General features: G+C 40.0%; 1 protein-coding gene across 15 annotated transcripts in view; it reads right to left on the reverse strand.

The window, feature by feature from the left end:
• Window positions 1–24,068, reverse strand: part of DYNC1I1 (dynein cytoplasmic 1 intermediate chain 1) — a 506,528-nt gene that overhangs the window by 271,525 nt on the left and 210,935 nt on the right. For all 15 annotated transcript variants that reach the window (XM_082846457.1, XM_082846458.1, XM_082846450.1 and 12 more), the window contains 2 exons: window positions 17,978–18,092; window positions 15,177–15,267 (listed from right to left, as the gene is read on the reverse strand). In XM_082846457.1, coding sequence (XP_082702583.1) covers window positions 15,177–15,267; window positions 17,978–18,092 — 206 coding nt within the window. The remainder of the gene's footprint in view (window positions 1–15,176; window positions 15,268–17,977; window positions 18,093–24,068) is intronic.

Here is a 24,068-nt window from a genome sequence, read left to right on the forward strand (position 1 = left end):
ACTGCAGAACCAGGAGAATAACTGGCTTCCTCGGGTCAGTTACTGCAAATACAACGCATTAGATTTCGAGGCTCATGGGTATTTTGTTGTTTTTTATTTATATACTACACCAAGATGGTGACCAACAATAATATCATTTGTCTCTAAAGATGCCAGGGATATCTTACACCTTCTAAATATTTCACAAGAGATAGCACGAAGTATCAATAGTTACCAAGGTTACCAATAATTATCAATTTCCCTTGTTATTTCTCCATCACATAAAAGGAGGTAAGTAGCTCTTCCATGAACAGAGTGCACACAAGGACCTTTCTCAGGCAGGACCTTTAAAGTCCCTGCACATTAAGTAGTTACAGGTGAGTCAGGCATAAAGTTACCTGGTAGACAACCGATGGACAGTAGGGACTTTGGGGTCAGGCATCTGAGACTCAAATTGTGCCTCTGGGACTTACCAGCTATGTGACATTGGACATGTTGCTTAAGTTCTCAACCCCTGCACCCTTTTACTTGCTCTGAGTGTGGCCCACAGACCAGGAGCATGAGCGTCTCAGGGAGTTTGTTGGAAATGCCAAGACTCGGGTCTCACCCAGACTCACTGACTCCACGCTACAGTGTAATAAGGCCCCAGGTGATGTGATTTGTGGGCACCTTGAAGTCTGAGAAGCCCTGCTCAGTTTCCTTGTCTGTGAGGATTTCCCATGACTTATGAGACAATTCATGACCTGGCTTGTAGCTATCTCCCCAGTTTATCTCTAAGTGCTGCCCCCTCCCTCACTGTGTCTTCCCTGATGTTCTTCCCCCAAAGAGCTGTGTGGCTCATGCCTTTGCTTGTTTCTGTCTTTTAGCTCAAATGTCACCTGCCCAGAGAGGCTTTCCTTCTCTCACCACGCTACCCCAAGCAACACTTCCTTGTCACTCTTCATCCCGTTCTCTTATCCTGCTTTACTTTCTTCATAAAGTATCTTCACCTATGATTTTATTATACATCAGTTTATTTATGACTGTTTGTTGTTTAACTCTGGACTTAAGCCTCATAATGACAGGAGCAGCTATATCTCTACATTATAGGGATATATGCCTAGACCCATGCGTGGCATACACGTTTATATAATACAGTATTAGTTGAATGAATGGATGGATGGATGGACTCTCTCTGGATTTCTATAGGGACTACATGCAATTATACCTATAAAATACAAAGTAATTATTTGATAAACCGTAGCTGCTCTTACTATACCACATCCACTATAACTACCCCCAATGTTTCTTTGAGTCAGTGCCCCACGTATGTAGAGATCCCACCTAAGCTCCTCCTGTAGAAGTATCAGAACGCAGTTTCATAGCTTCCCTTATTAGTTCTGGTCATGCTCTTGTCCTCTTACCTAAATGCACTGAAAGATGACAGCTGAAGTGAGAACACAAATTGGCCATTGTTTCTTAGACCAATGCTTCTCAAACTTTAATGCACAGATATCTGGGAACATTGTTAAAAATGCAGATTCTGATTTAGTAGGTCTGGGGTGGCCTGAGATTCTACATTTCTAACAGCTCCAAGGGATGCAGATGCTGCTGGTCTGTGGACCACACTTCGAGTAGCAATGTCTGGACTTAGATCAGTAGTTTTCAAATTCTAACATGGATCAGAATAACCTGGAGGGATTGTTAAAATACAGATGCTGGGCTTCCCTGGTGGCGCAGTGGTTGAGAGTCCGCCTGCCGATGCAGGGGACACGGGTTCATGCCCCGGTCCAGGAAGATCCCACATGCTGCGGGAGCGGCTGGGCCCGTGAGCCATGGCCGCTAAGCCTGCGCGTCCGAAGCCTGTGCTCCGCAACGGGAGAGGCCACAACATTGAGAGGCCCGCATACCGCAAAAAAAAAAAAAAAAAAAAAAAAATACAGATGCTGATCCTCTAGCCCAGGAATTTTGGTTTCAGTAGTTCTGGGGTGGGGCCTGAGAATCTGTATTTCTAACAAGTTCCCAGGTAATGCTAACAGCTGACCCTGAAACCACCTTTAGAGAATGACGGGGCTAGACTATTGCTTCCATTAGTCAGCAGGCAGAAAGCATCACTGATCCTCAAATACATCAGTATCTAAACCAGTGATTAACTCAAGACTGGCCTAAGGCCCAGGCCATTTTCAAACCAATTAAATCAGAATGTCTCTGGTGGGACCCAGGCATCTGGATTTTTTTAAACTCTCCAGGTGATTCTCATGTGCAGCCAGCGGTGAAAACTACTGCTCTGCACTCATTCTCTGTCCAAGGAAAGCAACTCTCCCTGGCTCTGCACGCTGATTCCATCACCTCCTTTCAAATCGGGGAAGTAACCGAATCCATTACAGTGATTCATCCTTGCTGTTCACGTATCACTGGGGATCAAACCTTTGATCTTTATGGATATTTCTTCGGCTACAGACAGAGGAGCAGCCTCTGGCTCTGGATCACTGTGAGAAACACTCCCTCATAAGGAACGGGATCAGCTCCTTTGCCCTCAGGTTTCTGATGGGACGATTTTATTGGCCTTTTCTCGTTCCTCCTAGGCAGGTGAAGAATGTGGCAACTCCCAGGTGGTCACAGCTATTCTGTTATTTATCCGACGGCTCACCTGAACTCACTGTATCCTTAAAGAAGTAAAAACGATGATTCTCTCGAATCACTCACTTCAGAAGTCCACCGATTAGCAGTGTGGAGTTTGCATTTTACTCAGTCAGAACAACAAAGGAGGTCTCTGGCACTAACCCACAACAGTCCTGCCCTCTACCCCAGTCACGCATGTGCTCCCCAGTAAAAGAAATCATAGTCGTTGCCAGTAACGAGCAGTGTGGTAAGGAGTCAAGCCGAGGATGCTATCGAGTGTGCTAATTTTTTCTTCTCATTTTTCCCATTATTATCTGTGGAGTGGTCAGACTTACGCAGAATGCAGTTTTTCTTTGAAAAGGAACTTAAAGTCAGTACACTGAATAAACAATGTGTTTCTGAGGGTAGCCTAGGAATGTGTATTAAACGTTTGCTGAATTCCTTCTGTGCAAACTTGCAGAAAAACTTCTCTGTAGATAGCAGCACCTTGGAGAGGGCCTCACCTCAGCCTAGGGGTCCCGGCTTGTGTTCTGGGCTGGGCTCCACTGTGTGTCATCAGGAAAGTCCGCTGTCCTTAGCAAAAGGAGGGTCCAGGCCTAGAGGCCCTTTAGGGTTCTTTTCTGCCTGGTATGTTAAAACGTCAGATGACTATTAAACTGCCTTTCTGCTTTCTCTTCTCCAGCTGGAAAACTTTTCTTTAACCAACTGACATAGTTCTTACTTTTTAACCATCTTATCATCAACTTACTGTATCACTGAAAGTAAAATGATGGTTTCCCCACAGCTTCTTGGACAGTTTGAAATCTTGCCAGGTAGTTTATTTTTTAAATGAAAGAAGTAGTAAAATTGTAAGTAAATATATGTGAACTTAATATATTATCACAAAGTATTTTCATACAGAAATCACCCTGTTTACTATAGTAATTAGTTCTAGTTATCAGTCCTCTCTGGAATGGACCAATCAATGCATGCGGGGACAGAATATTTTTATAAAAATATTCATTTAATTGTTCAATAAATTCCTATTAAGAGCCTAATATGTAAACTACTGTGCTAGAGGATTAAAAGAACTCCTAAGGAAACTGCAACTCTTATGGGGAGATAAAACATATAAATAGTTTCGCGGAACAAGGCAGAAAGTAAAACAAGCCCTGTAAGCACCACAGTCGTGCTGTGGGACATGGGACTTGCACTTAAGAATCTTACATTTTAGTAAAGGAATGAGACCTATGAATATTTATACCTAATGATATGCATACTGATAATATATACAAGGAAAAAGGTAGTTCCAATCACTTGCCCAGGGCCAGGCAAAGTTTAAAGTTTCAGTCAATGTTAGCTGAAAAAAATAAGTAAATGCCATAAGAAAGATTAATACTAATGATAGCTATGACTTCCTTTCAATGAGTGTTTATTCTGTCCCAGCCAGCCAGGCACTGGACTATACTTTCATTATCCTTTGGAGGCCAGAGCAGGGAGACACCTTCCCTCTTGAAAAGATCAGAGATTCCATTCGACCGGGGTTTTGAAAGATGGAGCAGGACTGGGACATACACTCATTTTTCATCAGTGCCTTGTTTATTTTAGGCAGCTGAGTTAGTCTACTAGTTCTAATAAGAGTTCTAGATCTAGTAAGTTGTGTTTTAGATGCCAATTTACCAATCTGTCATGAGAACAATAACTGACTGCCAGTCTGAGCAATTATACAAGCCTGACAAAGTCTTCTCCCCTTGAAGACCAGCTTCCTGGGAAGCCAGGCAACTTTAGCAGCATCTTCAGAATTAGAACACGTGAAGCTGAACGTTTAACTATTACGGTTTCTCCCTGTCCTACGCCCATGTCCACATTCTTCAGCAACACTAGACATACCTCCCTCACTTCTGCCAGAGCCTCCATTTCCCCCAATTTCTTGGGATGACCAACAGAACCTGTTTTGATGAATGTAATCTTTCTTTAATTCTGTCAATCAGATTTTGTTCAGTGTTCCTGTCTGGGAAACCATCTTGGTTTTGTTTGCTTATTTTTAAGAACTGTATTTGTCTGCTCTGATCAATTGTACGTTGATGTCTTAGGTTAGCTCTCTGAGGGCCCAAGGGAGGATCTCTTTCATATGGAACCTGCAATTTGCCCAGATCCTGAATAACCCAATAATTCCTTACCTAATCTGGCATCATCATGGCTCTATGGTCCCATGGTTGGATCGGCAGTTCTGGACACACCGTTTAAGGTCACATTTCCTAACTTTGTTTCAAAATTCTAGGTACAGGAGCTTCCCACACCATGGAAAATAATCATTCACCTATTTGATCCTAAACATGCCACACAATGTAGGCTCTGGCATCTCATCTAAAAAGGCCTACCATGTAACAGTTAGTTTATAATTTGGGGAAAATTTGTTTTTCAATATTTCTTTAAAAAAAGAATAAGCGAAACGCCAAAATTCTTCAAACTCGCAGTGACCTATGAAAAGACTAACAGAACTTTATATTTTAAACCTTTTAACAATTCGTCACTATCCAGCTTCTTAATAAAATTCTCCCTACATTGGCCCAATATTATTTGCTCAGTTTCAGTTTATTGGATAGAGGGAAGTGAAAATTCAAACGAAACAAACAAAACAAAACAATCCCTGGCCCTCTGCTGAAAGTATAACTTAGGAGTAAAAGACATGATGTCTGTTTTGTGTAACCTTGTTCTCTGATGAGTCGTTAATTTCTTCCTGTTCAGCAGCAAGTTAGTGGTTTCTTCTTCCCATCTTTTTTAGACTCCAGAGTAGACAGCCTTAATATTCTTCCCTTAAAGAATATCTTTGCTCTTACATTTTTTTTTGGTTTTGGTTATAAGAAAGAGATGTATGATAAATACTTGGAAGGCAGTAGTAAAGAACTGTCATTTGTAATGATAGTATTCAGTGCGGCTGGGGCACGCTCATATACTGCTGGTGGCATTTTAAATTAGTACAGTTCTTTGGGAAAGCAATATGCCAATATGGAGCAAGAATCATAAACACAGAATTACTCCAGGACTCGTTTCACTTCCAGGAACTCAGCCTACGGAAATAAAATAACACAAGCAATAATAACAAAAATGACGACGATGATGATAACAATGACCTCCAAATTATCAAATCCCAAGGCTAATTCTTCTTTCTCAGCCTTGATCTCTATGATTCTGGTGACTATTTTCTCCTTCATAGCATGTTATTTCTTTTAGTCTTCCTGGCCCTAAAAATCTTGTTTCTTTTCCTCCTCTCTCACTGTAACTTTGGAAGGGTCCTTGTTCTGTCCATCCCCGTAAAGACAGACATTCCCCAACCAGGGTTATTTCTTCTCCCCTCACCTCTATGCTCTAACTGTAGGTGATCCCAAAGATGTCCATATATCTTCAGCAAAAAATAATCCCAACGTCCTCATCACCCTTGAACTCCAAGTCCCACCTTTTCACATGCTTATTGGACATATCCATCTGTAACACCAAAGCCATTTCACCCTTCCTTGTCTCATCTGTCTTTCCTTTCCTTCTCTATTGCCACAGTCCTCATTCAGACCTTCGGTCCTTTTTATCAGACCAATAGTTCCCCCAAACTCGTCTGCAAATCTTGAAAGCATTATAAAAATGCAGTGGCCCAGATCTCAACTCAGACCTATGCCCTAGGTATGTGTTTTTAATAAGCTGCCATGTAAATTCAATAGATAGCCACCAGATATGGAAGCCAGGAATCTGAACTATCTCCAAGGCCATACTTGCCCCCCAGACTCTGATCTCTTTTCATACTGCCTCCTTCACATGCATTCTACATCCCATACTCTTCCTTCCCCCACCATTTTCCTTTGTTTTTGCCTCTCCCATTATCTGGAATGTCCTTTCTCCCACCTCTACTTGTCCAAAGCATAGGCACGATTTAAGACCCAGCTCAAAGGCCTTGCTCTCTAAATATATTTGTCCTCAATAACCTCATTCACAAATAACTTGTCTCTCTATGAGACAAGAACGGAGAAATACCTGCACCTCTTATTTCAGTTCTCTTTGCCAACCTACAACCCATTTGACCTCAACAGTAGCCCTGTACCACGCTTTAAGGACAAGTCTGAAGATGGTCTAAAGGATGTAATAAGCACTGTTACAAAGCCCAGGGGCCTCAGCATGAAGACAAACACACTGTTAGTCCTACTCTACCTTTTTGCCCTGATCCTAGTAATTGAATTTCTGCCTTGCTTCTGTGAGAAATCCTCGCCTTGTGCCTCAGTCCTCTAACCACTGCCAGTGGCTCCCCTTGAGTAAAGTCCACCTTCTGGCAACTAGCCCAGCAGCCTTGAACTACCTTGCTACTACCTGGGTCCTCATCTCTCCACTCATCCTGCACCCATCCTATTCAGTTTTTTGCAAGCTGTGCAAGCGTGCACACACGTGCACACAAACACACACATCAATAAACATTCACCTAGTTCCTAATATGTGTCAAGACTCTAGGTAGGGTAGTAATGAATCAAAAGCACTTGTCCCACAAGAATATACAAGCTAATTATAGATGGTCTGGGAATAATGCTTTATGACATTATTGCTCATCTCTATGAGTACAAACATTTAAGAGCTGTAACCACATAGAAACATTTCCTTAGATGGCTTCAAATGAAATACGTCAATTTACTGGAAGCGGGATCTTTAGAAGTAAGAAGAATTCCTCCATCTTTGTATTCCTTGCAGGACTAGCATTTATTGTGTGTCATACAATAAATTCTCAACTATTTATTGAATGAATGTGACGACTGAATGAACAAATGAATGGTCTTTACTTGCCTTTTCTGCAGATGGGTGTGAATTGTGAGGGCAAGCTGATTCCCAAAGAAATAGTTTTTATTTTCTTTATTAAAAAATGAGAGAATAAATCAGGGCATGTCTGCCTAACTCCCTTCATCTCTACCAAGCCACTTACACAGAACTCAGTCTTGTATGGCATAATGTCACCACCTGGTGCCAGGAGAATTTTCAGGCTCACTTCCACACTGAAGAAGGACAGCCTATCTTGAAAATGCTGACCTCAAGGCATGAATGGATAAAGAAGCTGTGGTATGCACACACATATATATAATGAAATATTATTCAACCATAAAAAATGAGGAAATCCTACTGTTTGTGACAACATGGATGGACCTTGAAGACATTATGGTAATTGAAATAAGTCAGACAGAAAAAGACAAAACTGTATAATCTCAATGATAGGTGGAATCCAAAAAAACCAAACAAACTCATAGAAAAAGAGATCACACTTGTGGTTACTAGAGGCAAAGCGTGGGGGAGCGGGAATGAGATGAAGGGGGTCAAAAGGTACTAACTTCCAGTTATAAGATAAATAAGTACTAGGGCTGTAACATATAACATGATGATTAAAGCTAACACTGCTGTATGATGTACAGGAAAGTTGCTAAGATAGTAAATCCTAAGAGTTCTCATTGCAAGGTGAAAATGTTTTCTTTTTTCTTTTTTTCTTTCTTTTTATTGTACCCATGTGAGAAGATGGGTGTTAGCTGAACCTATCGTGCTAATCATTACACAATACATGTAGATCAAACCATCATGCTATGCACCTTGAACAGTGATGTATGTCAATCATTCTTCCATAAAACTGAAAAGAATGCTGACCATAATGCTAGTCTGTGCTGAGAATGAAAAGAAGTCCAGCTACCTTCTCTACCAATTGAACTTAGCAACTTTTGTTAGTCCCTGAAGCAACCACCTTGGAGCTCAAATTGTCATCTTCTTCTTTTCTCTTTAAGGTGGAGAGACCTCTCGAGGGCAGAATACCGAGCTCCCCTGAGTCCCACAGTTTCTCTGGACTCTTGTTCACATGTCTTCTCTTTCAAACAAATCACTCGTCACTAATCAGATAAAGAAAACAGTTTGGGCCAATGTGAGCATAGTGCCAAACAGAAAATCTCCAGTGAACGTCATCCCCAAATGCTTTCTCTAAGTGCCATTTCCAAAAGTAATACAGTGAATAATAAGGACGTTTTAAAATCCATCACATCACTCAATCCGTCAGAATCATTAACGTGATGTCAACTAATTAAGAATGACATTTAAATAATGAGTTAATGTTTTACTTCCCAGCCTCAATGATTTCCTTACTTTGGTCTGGCAAGGACAATGATAAAGATTTTTTCCAGTGTCAGCAGTAAAATTGGAACAGTGCAATACACACTCATACCAGGCTCTTTTTAAAAAGCCTCTTTCTTCATTTACTGTGTGAGAATCTTCCCTCTGTTGGCTAAAGCCCTAACATGGAGCTCTGATACAGGCCACACTAAGCCATACAGGGAGTCCATCTGAGCTGAATTCAAAAAGCAATGCAAGACTTCCCATCACAGAGCAAGGATGTGTTTTCCCCAAATCTTACACAGAGGACCTGCTGTCAAGCAAGCAGTCTCTCTAGAAGAAATCTCAGCAACCCCTTGATAAAAATAGATGTTTACCCTATAACTATAACCAGATGGATATATACAGCACTCTCTGCCTGAGACAGAGTGACAGGATATCAACAATTTTTAACTAATCAGTCTATGTGCTACATAAAGAGAAAACCCTAGAGTGTACACTTTATTTTGATTTCCAAAGAGACTGACTTTTAATCAGCCTCGAATCAGTGATTTCAGTCTCCCTGAAGTCCAACTAGCTGGTAGCATCCTGTCGGCTTCTCTTTACATAATGATCATTTAAGGAATTTTGGATGCACAAAATCTTACTCGTCTTTATTAAATTTCCCCCCAGGTTTTGCATTATTGAATTGTACTTTTCTACCTTTACTAAAACCTCCTTACAGTCTTCCCTTTAGCTTCTGATTCATCAGGGAAAGATAGTGATGTTTTCACCAAAAAGAGTTAAAAATCCTTTGAGGTTCAGGTAGTGCCAGGGAATCCTATGGAGTTCAATTGTGGATGAAGTTAAAAGTCCTGAGGATTGGGCTTCCCTCGTGGCACAGTGGTTGAGAGTCCGCCTGCCGATGCAGGGGACACGGGTTCGTGCCCCGGTCCGGGAAGATCCCACATGCTGCGGAGCGGCTGGGCCCGTGAGCCATGGCCACTGAGCCTGCGCGTCCGGAGCTTGTGCTCTGCAACAGGAGAGGCCACAACAGTGAGAGGCCCGCGTACAGCAAAAAAAAAAAAAAGTCCTGAGGATTTTCTGTCGGGCATTAAGCCCATGTGGTCCCTGAGCACATTTTCCTCTCCTCAAATTACAAGAGAAAAGTGGTGACCAGGTGCAGCCAGCACAAGCTGACCATGAATAAATTATTCTAATTTCCTTATTTGTGAGTTCAGAGTTCACTAGGCAGTAAGTAGATCAGGGAAAGGCAGAGTTTATCAAATATCTGAATTTTACCCGAAGTATTTTGTCAACATCATACTTAATATTAACTATATAGAGACCTAATGTTCAAACTGAACAGGAGAGGATCTGCAGACATCTGTCCCAGTTCTGATCTGGAGTCCACATGAAGCTGGAAGCCTGAAAGACCTCTAATCCACTCTGTACCTTTGTTCTCCTGTTAAGTGTTTCAGAAGACATTTCTTCTGTTGCTGCATCTAAGGTCCCCTTGGGAGGGGCTTCACCTCTCTAGAGAAAATCTATGGACATAAGCATTTTGGTTAATAGGTGCTGATGGCTGGAAAGACAGGCATCAATTTTAAATATAATGGGATTATGCTGGGAGCAACTGGGGAAATTTGAAGATGGTATAGATACTAGATAAGATGAAAATGTACTGAAATGGAAAAATAGAGATACCTGAATAGAAAAGTAAGTTCAACAGTTTGTACGGTATGATATCATTTATCGTATATATGATGACATATATATTGTGTGAAAGAATATACACTAAGGTATTAAGAGTGCTAATGCATAGTCTCTGTAGGAATATGATTTTTTTCTATTTTTGCTTGTCTATATTTTCTAATTGTATAAAATGAACTGATATTGTTTTCTATAATAATAAGAGATTATTAAAAATAAAATGCGGTGGTACTTGAGTGTCCTTGATTGATTGGAAAGTAGAACTTAGTGATGGTGTTAAGGCTACAGAGGGTCCAAAAGGAAGATAAAAATCAACTGTATTACTATCCGTCCACCCCATGTCACTTGTCACAAAAGACAAGCATGAATAATCTCCCGTGACTGTTTTTTTAAGGAGGTTACGGGATGGGTGTTATTGTAACAAGAGATTGCACAATACGTTATCACACTGAGACACGTTTTACCCTTGAAATCCTTTTGAAAGTCTTCCTCTTGAATCAGGCTTGGGACAGTGTGTAGCCTATGCTCTGGTATACAGTAAACTTTATGATGTCAATACTCTCCTAGTTGCCACAGGCCAGTGCAGCCTCTAATTTAGTTTTGGAATCTCAGCCAAACATGAGAAGAGCCCTGGTGCAAAGTCCCCTGTGAGCCATCCATGTGAATAAGAATAAATGTGGGCTGAATGATTCTCACTTAGATTCATTTCTGGTGGAATACCTGAAGGTTAGGGATTAAGGGCTGGGCTAAATCAAAGTACGAAAAAAAGAACAGTAATAGCTAAAACTCACATATACTTAATATATGCCAGCCTCCTTTCCAAGGGCTTAACAGATATTTATTTGTTTAATCACAGTAACCTAACAGAGTAGGCTGTGTATCACTTTTATCGATTGTCGTTAGAGCTGATGTAGGGTTGAGGTATAGATTGTGGAAACTTGTATCATCCTGCCCAGGGTCAAACATAGCACTGTAGCTATGTCCTGTGTGAGCTTGAGAAAATTACTTATTCTCTCTGTGTCTCAGTGCCCTGATCTGTAAAAAGCAGGAGGATACTTGATTCATTCAACATTTAATGAATACCTACTATATGGATACAACCACAAATATCACTTACTCCCTGCTCTCAAGGACCTGACATTCCCTGAGGAAGAGAGACATGTATTCAACTAAGTCATTCTTGTTTGAGAGCTATAAAGTGCTGCTGCTTCACTTGCATGTATAAAGGATGTAAGCTGTTGGTTTGAAATTAATATTCTTTATCATATTGAGAAAAATATTTCTATCCCTAGTTTACTAAGTTTTAAAATATGGGACTAGATGTTTAAGTTTTGCAAGTACCAATTCAGAATATACTGCAATATTTACTTTTCCCTCTTTGACCTTTTCCTAGGCTGAATTATGATAACATGTTTTCCTATACTAAAATATCCTTGAATTATTTAATCGATCCCAATTTTTGAGTCAATATCCCAAGCATAACATTGTATCCTTTTAATATTGTGTTGGATTCCAGTTGCAAATAGTATGTTTAGGATTTTTTTCATCTACTTTTATTTGTAGAACTAGTCTTTTAAATTTTTTATTAATAAATTGATTTTTTTGAAACCCAAGAGCTTGTTCTTTTGTCCAGTGTATTTAAATGAGCAATGATTAATTGGTTCTACAAAAACTAATTAAGAGAAAGAGAAAAGCACCACAAATGTAAGTTGTAAATGAGAAGCAGGCCATAATAACAGAAGCAGAAATTGGAACACAAATAATGACACTGTAAGTTTAAAAATTAAATCACACTAGTATAATTGAAAAAATATTAGATATATCTACTCTATTCACTCAATTTAGAAAATTTACTAAATCAATAAAAGAAAATTTTGTTATACCTGATTTTTTAAAGCACTATTCTAACCTTCTCTTTATAATAGGGTACATTAAGTATGCCCATTTCCAAATTAACCACTTACAGGGCTTATATAAGAAATGTTTCCCAATTTTGGCTCTGAAAAGAAAATTGTAGTTTTGGTTTGAAATGTTGGCAAATGAATGACAGAATTTATGTGCCCCTTTAGGTAGGACCAGATATGTTGATTTGACTCCTAAGTTATCTTCTGAAAGATTTTCCATTTCTCAAAAGGTCCAAATTCTACACAAATATGCAAATTTATGACTATAGAGTTACATTCTTAGGAATTACCAAGTTTTTTCTCAGCCTCATGTTTTATGAAGTGTTAGAGTTAATAGTAACTGTTTTCAAAAGATGTTTCTTCTACAGAAAAAGACATTCCAAGTGGAATTTTAAAAACTGAAATATAACATTCTTCTGAAATTTAACTCTCATATATATTTCATGGAAGCAAAAACATAAATTTGGGCGGAATGTTCCTAAGTTCAAAACAAGGGCAAGGGGCTTCCCGGGTGGCGCAGTGGTTGAGAGTCCGCCTGCCAATGCAGGGGATACGGGTTCGTGCCCCGGTCCGGGAGGATCCCACATGCCGCGGAGCGGCTGGGCCCGTGAGCCATGGCCGCTGGGCCTGCGCGTCCGGAGCCTGTGCTCCGCAACGGGAGAGGCCACAACAGTGAGAGGCCCACGTACCGCCAAAAAAAAAAAAAAACAACAACAACAACAAGGGCAAGATTTACTAAGTTATTCCTAATGCTGTCTCAAGCCAATTTTATCCTTAGTTTTTCTGAAAATCATCATTTCCTCAATGCCAGTTTCCTTGCATTTCTATGAAACCTGCACTTAGCAAGGGAGATACTCATTGACTTCTAGTTGCCTACGCTTGCCAAAATGTTCCTATAAAGAATTGAAGCTAGTTGGAGTTTGTGTGGGGTGGGAGTAGACAGCACCTCTTCCAGAGTGATTAAGTTAAAAAATCATGTAAGAAGTGGAAAGAAATGAAATGATGTTCTCTCAGAAGGAATAACTGCTGCTGTCCCCAGAGTGCTAACAGCATAGGTCAGCTTTCTCTAGAAGTTTTCAAAAGGGCTCATCAACTATGAAGTCAGTAACAGTATTTAATGCTGCCAACTGCACCCGTTGACACTAAGCATCACTGACACAACACCATCGTTGTACAGAAACAGGCAAATATATTAACTTAATGACAGGCCAGCGACCCCCTAAGGAATGTGATTATATTGTGCCTGCTCTTGTATAAATGTTAGATGGTACATGCTGTGTTATTATTACTTTTTTTCCCCCTCAAAGACCTTTTGAAGTGTTCAAAGCAAAAGATGAGAGAAGACGTGTGCTACCCCAAATCACAAAGGCTAACATAAACTAACATAAACCAGCCTGGTGCCCACAAAAGTCTCTACTTTCACTTTTCTCAAATTGAAAGCAGTGTCCACTGGTTTCAAAAGGCCCTATCAAAACAAAACACTCAAGTCTGAAACACACCAACAGGCAGATATTGGTGAGATCAATTCAGTCTTACACGCTGGTTTCAGAAAGCAAAAAACAGGCCTACAGCACAGGCTAATACTATTCTCATTTCCATAGTTTTCTCTACCAAAATTGCCTACGCTTTTCTGGAAACAATGGACTTTCAGAACATAATGCTTGTGATAATGTGTCAACAGAGAAAAATGCAAAATTGTATACCTCTCCTCCAGGAACATAATATGGTAGCAAGAAATGTACACAGGTAGACAAGGATTGAAAGGTACATTGACAAGGCAAAGGCTGATTTCTCAGAATGGTGGTGTTGTGGATGATTGTTTCTTTTATTTGAAATTTTATTAAAATATTTCATGATTTTTAAAAAATTAAGAGTCAAAGAGAGAGGCCACAAACTGTCAACAAGATCTAGCCCACAACCACTTTTAACAAAGTCATTAACAGTTAACATTTAGGAGACTGTTGCACAAATACTTGAATTTTTAGCTTCTCATGAAAAATTGAAAGATGTGGAAGAACTGGGGCCATGTTCCCACCTGAGCTCAACCAGCCTGAGCTGTGAGGAGACATCTGACCTTTATAAAGGGAGTGCCTGCTAACCAGCTGCCACGGGCCCCCTCCCCACTCATCTCTATCACCTGCCTATAGGCACCCTCGTGGGAATCCTGCTGAAGGCACCTGGATTAAGAAAGTTTCCATGACTCCATGCATATTAATGAGCCTTCTCCTTTCTCTCGTTACATCTTTACATTTTGGATGTCCCCTCAGTGGTCAAATTAGAGAATGTCTATATCCGCTTTGAGAAGCTAATTACATAATCTTGGAATATACCTAGTGTAATAAAAATTTGGCAATTGACAAAATCAGAGCAGTCAATCCTGATGATTATAATAATTTGTAATGATAATAAAAACACTTTGGGGACCCAGTTCTCAAATTAATCAACTCTATTAAGCAAATAAACAAGACTTTTGAAAAATTAAATTTAGGGTTAGAACATCTCAGTGTTCTAGTCGTAAAGATTCTCATGGAAACCAAAACCAAAGTGGAATAAGAAGAAGCTGGATATATATTCCATTTGCCTTTGGTCCTTCCCTGCTTTCTTGTAGGCCTAAGCTAATAGATATGTCTGTGTTCGTGAAACAAGGTACATGGTGCTAAATTAGCCCATTCACGGAAGGATAATATATAAGTTTATCATTTCTAGGGTTCAAATTCAATGCTATGCCACCAAAAATAGTAAGCCACCATAAACGTAAACATAAAAATGACTGATACGTTGAAGATGCATGCACATTTAACAGTGTACAACAGAATGATGTGGTTTTCAGGCCTTTTTTTTGGCCGGGGGGGGGGGGCTTGTATTATTGACACCCCACCATGGCCTTTGTAAAGGGAAAATTCTTACCTTGTCAATGGTCCCAGGTCGCCTGAGTCTTGGCTTCCAGCTTCACTGGGAGTGCTCACTGATTTCGAGGAGGGAGACATAGGGGTTGGGACTAAATAATGAAAATAACAGGTATCCCATGTTAAAAAATGCAGCGACTGCACTGGGGAAGAGCAGCGTCAGACAAACCAAAACAAATGGGCCCAAATTAAAGTGGTTGTATGGCCAGGAGAGATCGAGATGGGATAAGGAAAAAAAAAAGGAAAGAAAAGAAAAGGAAGAAAGTCAAGTGAATTTTTCATATTTTGGAAATTAAAATTTGAAATGAATTTAGACAGAATTAACTTAGGGATTCTAAGGCCATGTCCACCTTAACAAAGTAACATGGAGAATCAAAACAGTTACCCAGATAATTCAAGTCAAATCTCTCTCTAGCATGAACTATCCAGATGCTTCTAATTCTCCACTTTATTTTGTTAGTATAGATGTGACCTATTAAAAAATAAAATGAGGTGTCTATAAAACCTTAAAAGATTATAAAATAAGTGATTCTGAATAATTTTAAATGGTCACAGGGAGTCAGAAAAGGCTGTTGTATGTCTGCACTTGGAGGGATATCTATTGTCCACGGAGTATAAACTGCATTTGCTGTGAGAGACTAAGTGACAGATAGAGAAAGGGTAAATGTTGAACCTGGTAATTTAAAAATCTCTTTCAAAACAAAGCAAAATGCCAGGCTGCTTTATTTTTACACTTAATTAACAGTTCCATCCCGTTGTAATGTTTACTGTGTTTGTGAATTGTGTTCCTTTGCTTCTGGCAGCTCTAGAAAGCACTGCCATGTGCACATAAGCAAACTGCCGTTCTGCAGACAGGAGAAGCAAGTTCAAAGATCAAGGTCAGTGCAAGCTGAAAGTCTGAGAGCAAGGATAATAAAAGAAAAAAACTAAAGGAAATGCAAATGTATTTTTTTCTCTATCCTTCAGGTACAAGCCAAATGTCCTTCAGATAGAAGCTGCCCCAAATAGCCAAGGTGGCTGCAGGCCAGATGAGAATGGGTTCTCAGTATCACACATGCCAAAGAAGCCATATGGGCAGAAAGAAACTTCAATACGTAGTGTAGATTCCCATTTGGTTTCAATCATGTGCAATTTCCTTTTATTTATTCAATAAGGTAAAGGGTTTAACTATTTTGTCCAAATCCTATAACACAATGGCAGATCTGTCAAGTAACTAGGAATTTTCACGTGGTTCTACAATTAATTCACTGATTACCCTCTGCAATAAGTCAGAGGGTCAGTCGGAGACATGGATGAAAATTGAAAATGGAGTCCACCCTTGCCAGGGCCCTTTGGCAGGGATGCAGGGATAGTTCAGAATTTGGTCATGGTTTAGGGATGTTTAAACTGTTTTGCTCTTAAGGTTCAATTGCTGGCTTTATGCAGGTTAGGGGAGAATAGGTATTCTACTATTGGGTTTAACCAGTGTTCACATTGCAGCAGAACTTCAAAGGCTATTTTGAGGCAAAAATATAATTGCAAAGTGTCTAATATATATCACTTGTCAACTAAGTAATAAAAAAATCTGTCAGCTCCTCAAAGAAGGTCCATCACTCAAATATCCATAGTTTACCTCTTTCATACCACAAAGAAGCTAACAAAATAATCAACGTCTTATTGGGGTTTATTATATCATTGTTAGACATATGATTTTACCTACTACAAACTGAGGTTGAGTATAAAATGCCTTTTCATGGTGTTTTAGTTTTGTGTGTATTAAATTATATTCAGCAATACTTAATAATTTGTATGCTTATGATATATTGCTCTTTTTCTTATTTATAGTGATATAAACACTTGCCATTTTGTTGTACATGGGATATTTTTTATTGTTAAGTAATTATGGAAATACATGAAAATTTATTTTAATATAAAACCCAATGATGGAAATAAAAGAAGACGAACCACTGATAAAAGGAGACCTGTACTGCATTTATTTATATGTATTACTTTTAAAGTTTTTGTTTTACTATATTGGATATCACGTAGTTTTACAGACACCCTAGGATTACTCTAAAATGTATGGAAAGCAAATGGATAAAGAAAAATAAAATAACTTATCACATGAGTGATATATAGTTAAGTGACAGAGTAAACACATTATGTACAAGTTACCTTCAACACAGATAAAACAAATAGTTCACTATCCAAACCCTGGATAAAATGAGGTCATGGATAATTAACTAGGAGTGAATGAGTTGGAGGAAGGGTGCTGCAGTAAAAATGCCGATGAGCAATGAAACCAAGACATACAACAGAGTCAAAGAAATTTAAACTTGTTAATTAGCTGCTAATCTGTCGCCCTTCTAAGTTTTCCTTCAAATTTACCATCGAGCATTCTATTTTCATCATGGAATAACTGTGTCTGTGGTGGTTATGAAATTCATAACCAGATTCACAGTATTTAGGTTGGCAGAGAGAGGCAGGGATTCAGCAATGAAAATGAAGAACAATTTTTTTTTCTTAATTTCGAGATTTCTTGTATTTACCATGTGGCAACTCATTTAACAAATAACACACAGTGGAGAAGGTTGACTGCAGAATCAGCCAATAAGCAGCAAACTGCTAACAACTCTACAACCTGTCCTCCTATTTCCTTCCAGCCCCCTCAATTCCAAAAATAAATACATCTGACCCATAAGCCAAAGCGTTTCTTACAAAATAAAAACAAAAATAGACGTAAAAGAATAGTAAATGCTGGACATGGTATATCCCACACAAGTCAAATCTGAGGAAATAGTAACACAAAGCACTTTTAAGTACCTAGAGGGGGCTCCGGCGATATCCCAATGCTTTGCAGCAAAGCCTCTGTCTCTCGGCGTTTGCGATCCAGGTCAGAGTCATCCTGAACTGGTTCTTTCTTCTGCTGCATATCAGCCTACAAAAAGTAGATGCCAGTAAGAAAAGTGAATAACAGAGTTAAAGGTATGCTTTTCCTGGCTGAAACTGGTAAATGCATGGCAGAAAACACCAGGCAAAAGCCCTAAATAGATATAATCATGTGTATAAAGGATGAAAAAACACTGTAACTGCTCCATTTAATAATCACTAACCCAGTACTTTCTCCTTTGGTTGAAGGCTTTTTCCTGTCTCTATCACAGGGTATAAAAGTTTTACTCACTCAGTTTCGGAAGAAACCATCACGGCAAAATATTTCTAACTGGGATGTGATTTTAAAAAAAATTCTGTCTGGTTTTTTAAACCCCCTTGTCCCTTCTGGGAAGACATATGATCAGTTCTTGATGAGTGTGTTTGTAATATTCATGGGTCATGTTTGGAATTATGCAAACAACGAATTATTGGGATCTGACTAAAAAGTAAAGCTAGTTATGAAAATCTGTTACTGTACAATACACTATTATATCAGTAATCTAAGTTTACCATGGTTTAAATAAACCAAGCTAAAATGTTTATTAAAGCATGTGAACAATACTGATGTAAGTATTGTTGCTTAATTCTGATTTTCTTTTTTTCCCTAAATATTGACATATGTCGTGAAATTTTTAAATTTATTTATTTATTTATTTATTTATTTATGGCTGTGTTGGGTCTTCGTTTCTGTGTGAGGGCTTTCTCTAGTTGTGGCAAGCGGGGGCCACTCTTCATCGCGGTGCACGGGCCTCTCACTATCGCGGCCTCTCTTGTTGTGGAGCACAGGCTCCAGACGCGCAGGCTCAGTAATTGTGGCTCACAGGTCCAGTTGCTCCGCGGCATGTGGGATCTTCCCAGACCAGGGCTCAAACCTGTGTCCCCTGCATTGGCAGGCAGATTCTCAACCATTGCGCCACCAGGGAAGCCCAATTCTGATTTTCATAGGCTTCCATTATACATATTAACTCAAAGGAGAAAATTATCGTGTAGAAAAATACAAAACAAAAAATCATTTAGGAGAGAGACATTCTTTCCCCAAGTTCTATCTTAAAAACACATCTTATCTGAGCCTCTTATAGTCAGATCCAGTTTGTCTTTTTATAGGATAGCAACAAGTCAAAATACAGGTTAAAGAAGGTTAGTGGTGGAATTCTGGGGGGAATTCTCGGGTCTCTTTTCTTTTGCATAACACAATTACTACTTAAGACAAGGCATTTGCCCCACATCTGAAACACGATAACATCCTATTTGATGTGCAGCTACCTCCAAGGCTTTGTGAGTTTTCAGGCATGAAGTTGTCTTAGAGCTTGTCAAAAGCCAATTATCCAGTTATCAGACACACCTTTCTCCCCAGGGGCAAGCTGGGCTCCCTAACAGACACATTACCTCTTTCAGGAGTGCAAAGTACATTTCAAAGCAGTAAGCATAATTTCTGTTGTGGCATCTAAAGCAGAAAGAGTTCATGCAACCTTGACTTACTCCCAGATGGTAACCTACACCCCAATTATAAGTAAAATGCATCTTTGCACATAGTGCTAGGCTCAAGGCTTCTGTTATTATTCGCCTCAGGCTTCAAATGCCGTCATATGTTTGAAGTCTACCTGTCATCAGAGGGAAAACTGCCATTATGGGGATCGATAAGGGCTAATGAGGATACTAGAAGATTCAGGCACTCTCATAGAACCCAAAATTCTGAAGCGGCAGTTTAATCTTGGAAGATATCAAAGTTCACGTTCTTTCCCAATTTTAACATTTAAACTAGCAAGTTCCAAAGCTTATGCATACAACAGAGGCAAAGACAGAACTAAGATAAGAAAAAGGACCTTGCAGAGTGAGGATCTATATCAGTATTCACATACCATAAAGTTAAAAAAAGGACTGAAGGAAAAGGGGCAAATGAAAGAAAAGGGAATTATCACTGCCACTGCTAAAACACAAATGAAAAAATGAAGATAAGCAAAATTCATCTCAGGAAGCCAATACAGAACAGCATGGTTTTACAGTGAAGAGTTAAGCCATAACTGGACTGTCAGCTTCACTGAGAGCAGATAACGTGTTTATTTTGTTCACCACTGTATCCACACATCCAGATCAAGGCTTGACACAGTTGATGCACAATTATCAATAAAAAAATGTGTTGAATGAATGAATATTCTGCCTTTGGTAATTGCTCTTCTATAGCTACAGAATCTAAGAATTACACACCATTCAGAGCAGTTTCCACCAGCTATAGTCCATTCAGTAAGCCCCTTTACACCACCACTGTGAGGAGGAGTCATCTAAGTTTCCAGTGACCCAGTGCTCATAACAAAGCCACTTTTCCTCATCCTTTCAACAAAAACTTATTTAAGGACAACGGAGTGCCGGTGGTAATGAACGCGAGAGATTCTAATGGAGCTTGTGTACAGTGAACAGAAAAAGATCCATCTAATCTTCCTTTGAATAAACTTAGGACATAATATCTATAACCTTCTGTCATGTATGTCCTATGCAGAAAGGCACAGAATCTGTTTTTTTTTAATTTATTCTAACTTTAATCATTTTAAAAAATAAATTTATCTAATTTTTTTTTATATTTATTTTTGGCTGCGTTGGGTCTTCGTTGCTGCACGTAGCCTTTCTCTAGTTGCAGCGAGAGGTGGCTACTCTTCACTGCGGTGCATGGGTTTCTCATTGCAGTGGCTTCTCTTGTTGCGGAGCACGGGCTCTAGGCGCGTGGGCTTCAGTAGTTGTGGCGCATGGGCTCAGTAGTTGTGGCTCACGGGCTCTACAGCGCAGGCTCAGTAGTTATGGTGCACGGGCTTAGTTGCTCCGTGGCATGTGGGATCTTCTCAGACCAGGGATTGAACCTGTGTCCCCTGCATTGGCAGGTGGATTCTTAACCACTGCACCACCAGGGAACTCCTAACTTTAATCATTAAGCATTCAAAAACCATATTAGAACATAAACTGCGTGTCAACATGCATGGCCAGACACTGTGCAAAAATAGCACACCCGAACTCCACCTCCAATGTGTCACTCCCACGATACAAGGGGTCTCTACAACTCATTCTCTGCCTTCTGCCTTTTTTAATTCTTAAGGAAACAGACAATATAATGACAAATATTAGTAAGGATAAATGTCCAACTAGACGTAACAGAAGCTTAGGAAAGCTATCAACACTCAAAGTTGACCAGGAAAAATGCAAAGTTAGGTAACTGGGACTTATTGGAAATAAAGGCAGTTCCTAACTGTTACCAACTAGAACCTTAAACTAAACAATGTGTTACTTCATCCAAGGCAGTTATACCAAGCCCTAATCATGAAACCTCTGGTTTTTTCCAAGTAAATACTACAGAGTCCTAATACATTTTAATGACTCAACAAGGAGTTTTTGCATACTAGTAATTTAAAATATGCTCGGTGTCTCTCCCAGCAAATGGTATTTCTGTTTGTGAAGAGGCATCACAGCTGAGACCCAGAGAGGGTATGTGAAGAAAGAAAATTTGTCAGCTGAGAATTGTCAGTCATTTTTCCAAAGACAGCTGCATAGCTGTTAGACGAACAAGTGAGGAAAGGCCGGGAAGCCTCTGTCCATCTTACCTTGCAGCAATTTGGCAGACGGCCAAGGACAGGACGAAATTTCAGGGTGGCCTCATTAAGCACACCTCATTGCTTTAAAGCCAATTTTTCATGACATTGGCTCTGTGTCGTAAATGGTGACCACTATATTTATTTTAAAATCAGATTTCATCCGTAATACCACAACCAAGAAAGCAGTTGACATCCAAAGACGCAGAGAGTGTAATGTTATACATGTACACAGTTTTCTGGATTCTGCAGAGACAACCAACCTGGGTGGTCCCACTTCACACTAGTTGTCAGTCATGGCAAAAAACTGTCACTCAGATTAGCATTAAAGAGCATTTCGTTTCCTTTTATTCTAAACTTGTTTTATTTAAAATATAAGCCTAAATAAAGTTTGAAAATATCAAGCTTATAAGCTTAAGGCTATTTCTAACTCTCTACAAACAACACAAAAACTAGAAAATCTTAAATTTAGGAGTCAATGACCATGGCCAGTTAACTAGAGCATTCCAGACTCGGGATCTGAAGCTTCCAAGGAAATCTGCAGAAAAAAAATTCCGGTCCTTGGAAAGAATGTCTGTGACCAGCATCTCAGACCTGCCCTAACTAGTTTAGGTGTTCATTCATTCATTCACTCGTTAATTCTATAACCCTTTATTGAAGGCCTACTATGTGGCAGGATCTGTGCTGGACATTGACTCAGTAATGAAAAAATACAACCCTGTCCCCAAAAGCTTGTGCTCTATTAGGAGAAAAAGACAAATGAACAAGCAAATGGTGCTAAATAATTTGATAAGGTCAAGGATAGGGTATAGGACTAACTCAGTCATGTGTTAAGAGAAAGGTATTAGAGAAGGCTTTCCAGAGGAAGAGACATCTGAGATGAGAACTGAAAGACATATGGTTAACAGAACAGCAAAAGCCAAGGGAAGAGAATGTTCATAAACTTCCTGTCAACAGAGAGCATGGCCCATAAGGTGTAATGTAAGAAGCTGAGTCTGCCTGTAATGTGGATTTAGGGAAAAAGGAGATGGAATGGAAAGGGGAGAGCTACTGTGCCTGTCTAGGACCCATGATCAGTGTGAGCTGGAGAAGGGGTGGTGAAAGAATGACCCCAGGTTTCTGATTTGGACAACTGGCTTGGCTGGAAGAGGGGGTCCTTCCTGAGACTGGAGATAAAGGGGGACCACTTCTGAGGCTTAGCCCCCAGGGGCATAAGAGCATTTGAAAAAGAAGGATCAGAAGAGATTACTTCCAGGTTTCTTTCAGCTACAAAATGCCATCATCCCAGGAAACTAGGGGCCTTGAATTATAAGACCCTTCTAATAATGGGGCATTTTTGAATAATGGCCTCCCTAGCACCGATCCTGACGAATGTATGCAGCCGTTCTACGGGCCCCATTTAGGGCCCATCTCAGGAGCAGAGTAACAGCTGTTTCTCACCAACCAGATCCTCTGCGTCTTCCACTGCTCTACATCATCTCCTCGGATCCTCACACAACTCCATGAGGAAGGACCCACTCTTCTCTCCATTTTACAGAAGGGAAACCAGGTTCAGAGAAGTCCCAGAGCCACTCAAGGCCATTCTGCGAAGGGCAGAGCCAGGTTTCCTAGCCACATTCAACTTGAAAGCCTCTGCATAACCACTGAGTTCTACTGCCTCTGCCTGACAACACCGGCTTCTCAGAACAAACCAAGTCATCATAGTCTGACCCAAGGAAAGATCTTTTGTGGGGGAGATGTGGCTGTAGAGGGACAGGACTGAAAGCCGGGACACACCTTCAGGATGCTACAGTGCAGTGGATCCCAAAATCTGGTCCTATTTAGATATTTCAAATCAAGAGACTCTGGGGAGGGGAGGCTGGGATTCTACATTGCCATGGGACTCCAAAGAGCAGAGTCAGGCCTCAACCACCCTGTCAATTTAGAAATGAGGAAACTAAGACTATGTAAAGCTTTAATTCCAGAACTAGGTAGAGGCAGAAGGTAGAAGGTAGAAGGCCCAGAGTCCAGGTGTTCCACACTCTCCACCACCTGCCGTCCCCAGTCTGCCAGGGCTCTGTCTGTTGCGTAACAAGCTAAATCCCCATCAAAGCTGCGTGGTAGAGGAACAAAAAGGGTGGCCTGTTTCTACCAGTCTTGTTTGCCTGTAATTTCCCCCCCAAATGTGTAAAATGATGAGGATGAAGCAGACAGCATAATTTGGAACCAGATTTCCCATATCACTTCGCATTTTGTGGTAATTCTTTGGAATTCAAGTTGGATATTAGAATGTCAGTTTGAAAGGAAACCGGTTATTAGTAAAGGATAACAGGTGCTTTAAAACTACAGTAAGTGTTGACATCTGAAGGAAAGGGAGCATAATAACTTAATGCTTTTTTTGGCTTTGCATGGAAATGAATAGCCATTCCTTG

The sequence above is a fragment of the Leucopleurus acutus genome (assembly GCF_964270905.1).
Source record: "Leucopleurus acutus genome assembly, chromosome: 9".
In the NCBI taxonomy this organism is placed as follows: Eukaryota; Metazoa; Chordata; class Mammalia; order Artiodactyla; family Delphinidae; genus Leucopleurus; species Leucopleurus acutus.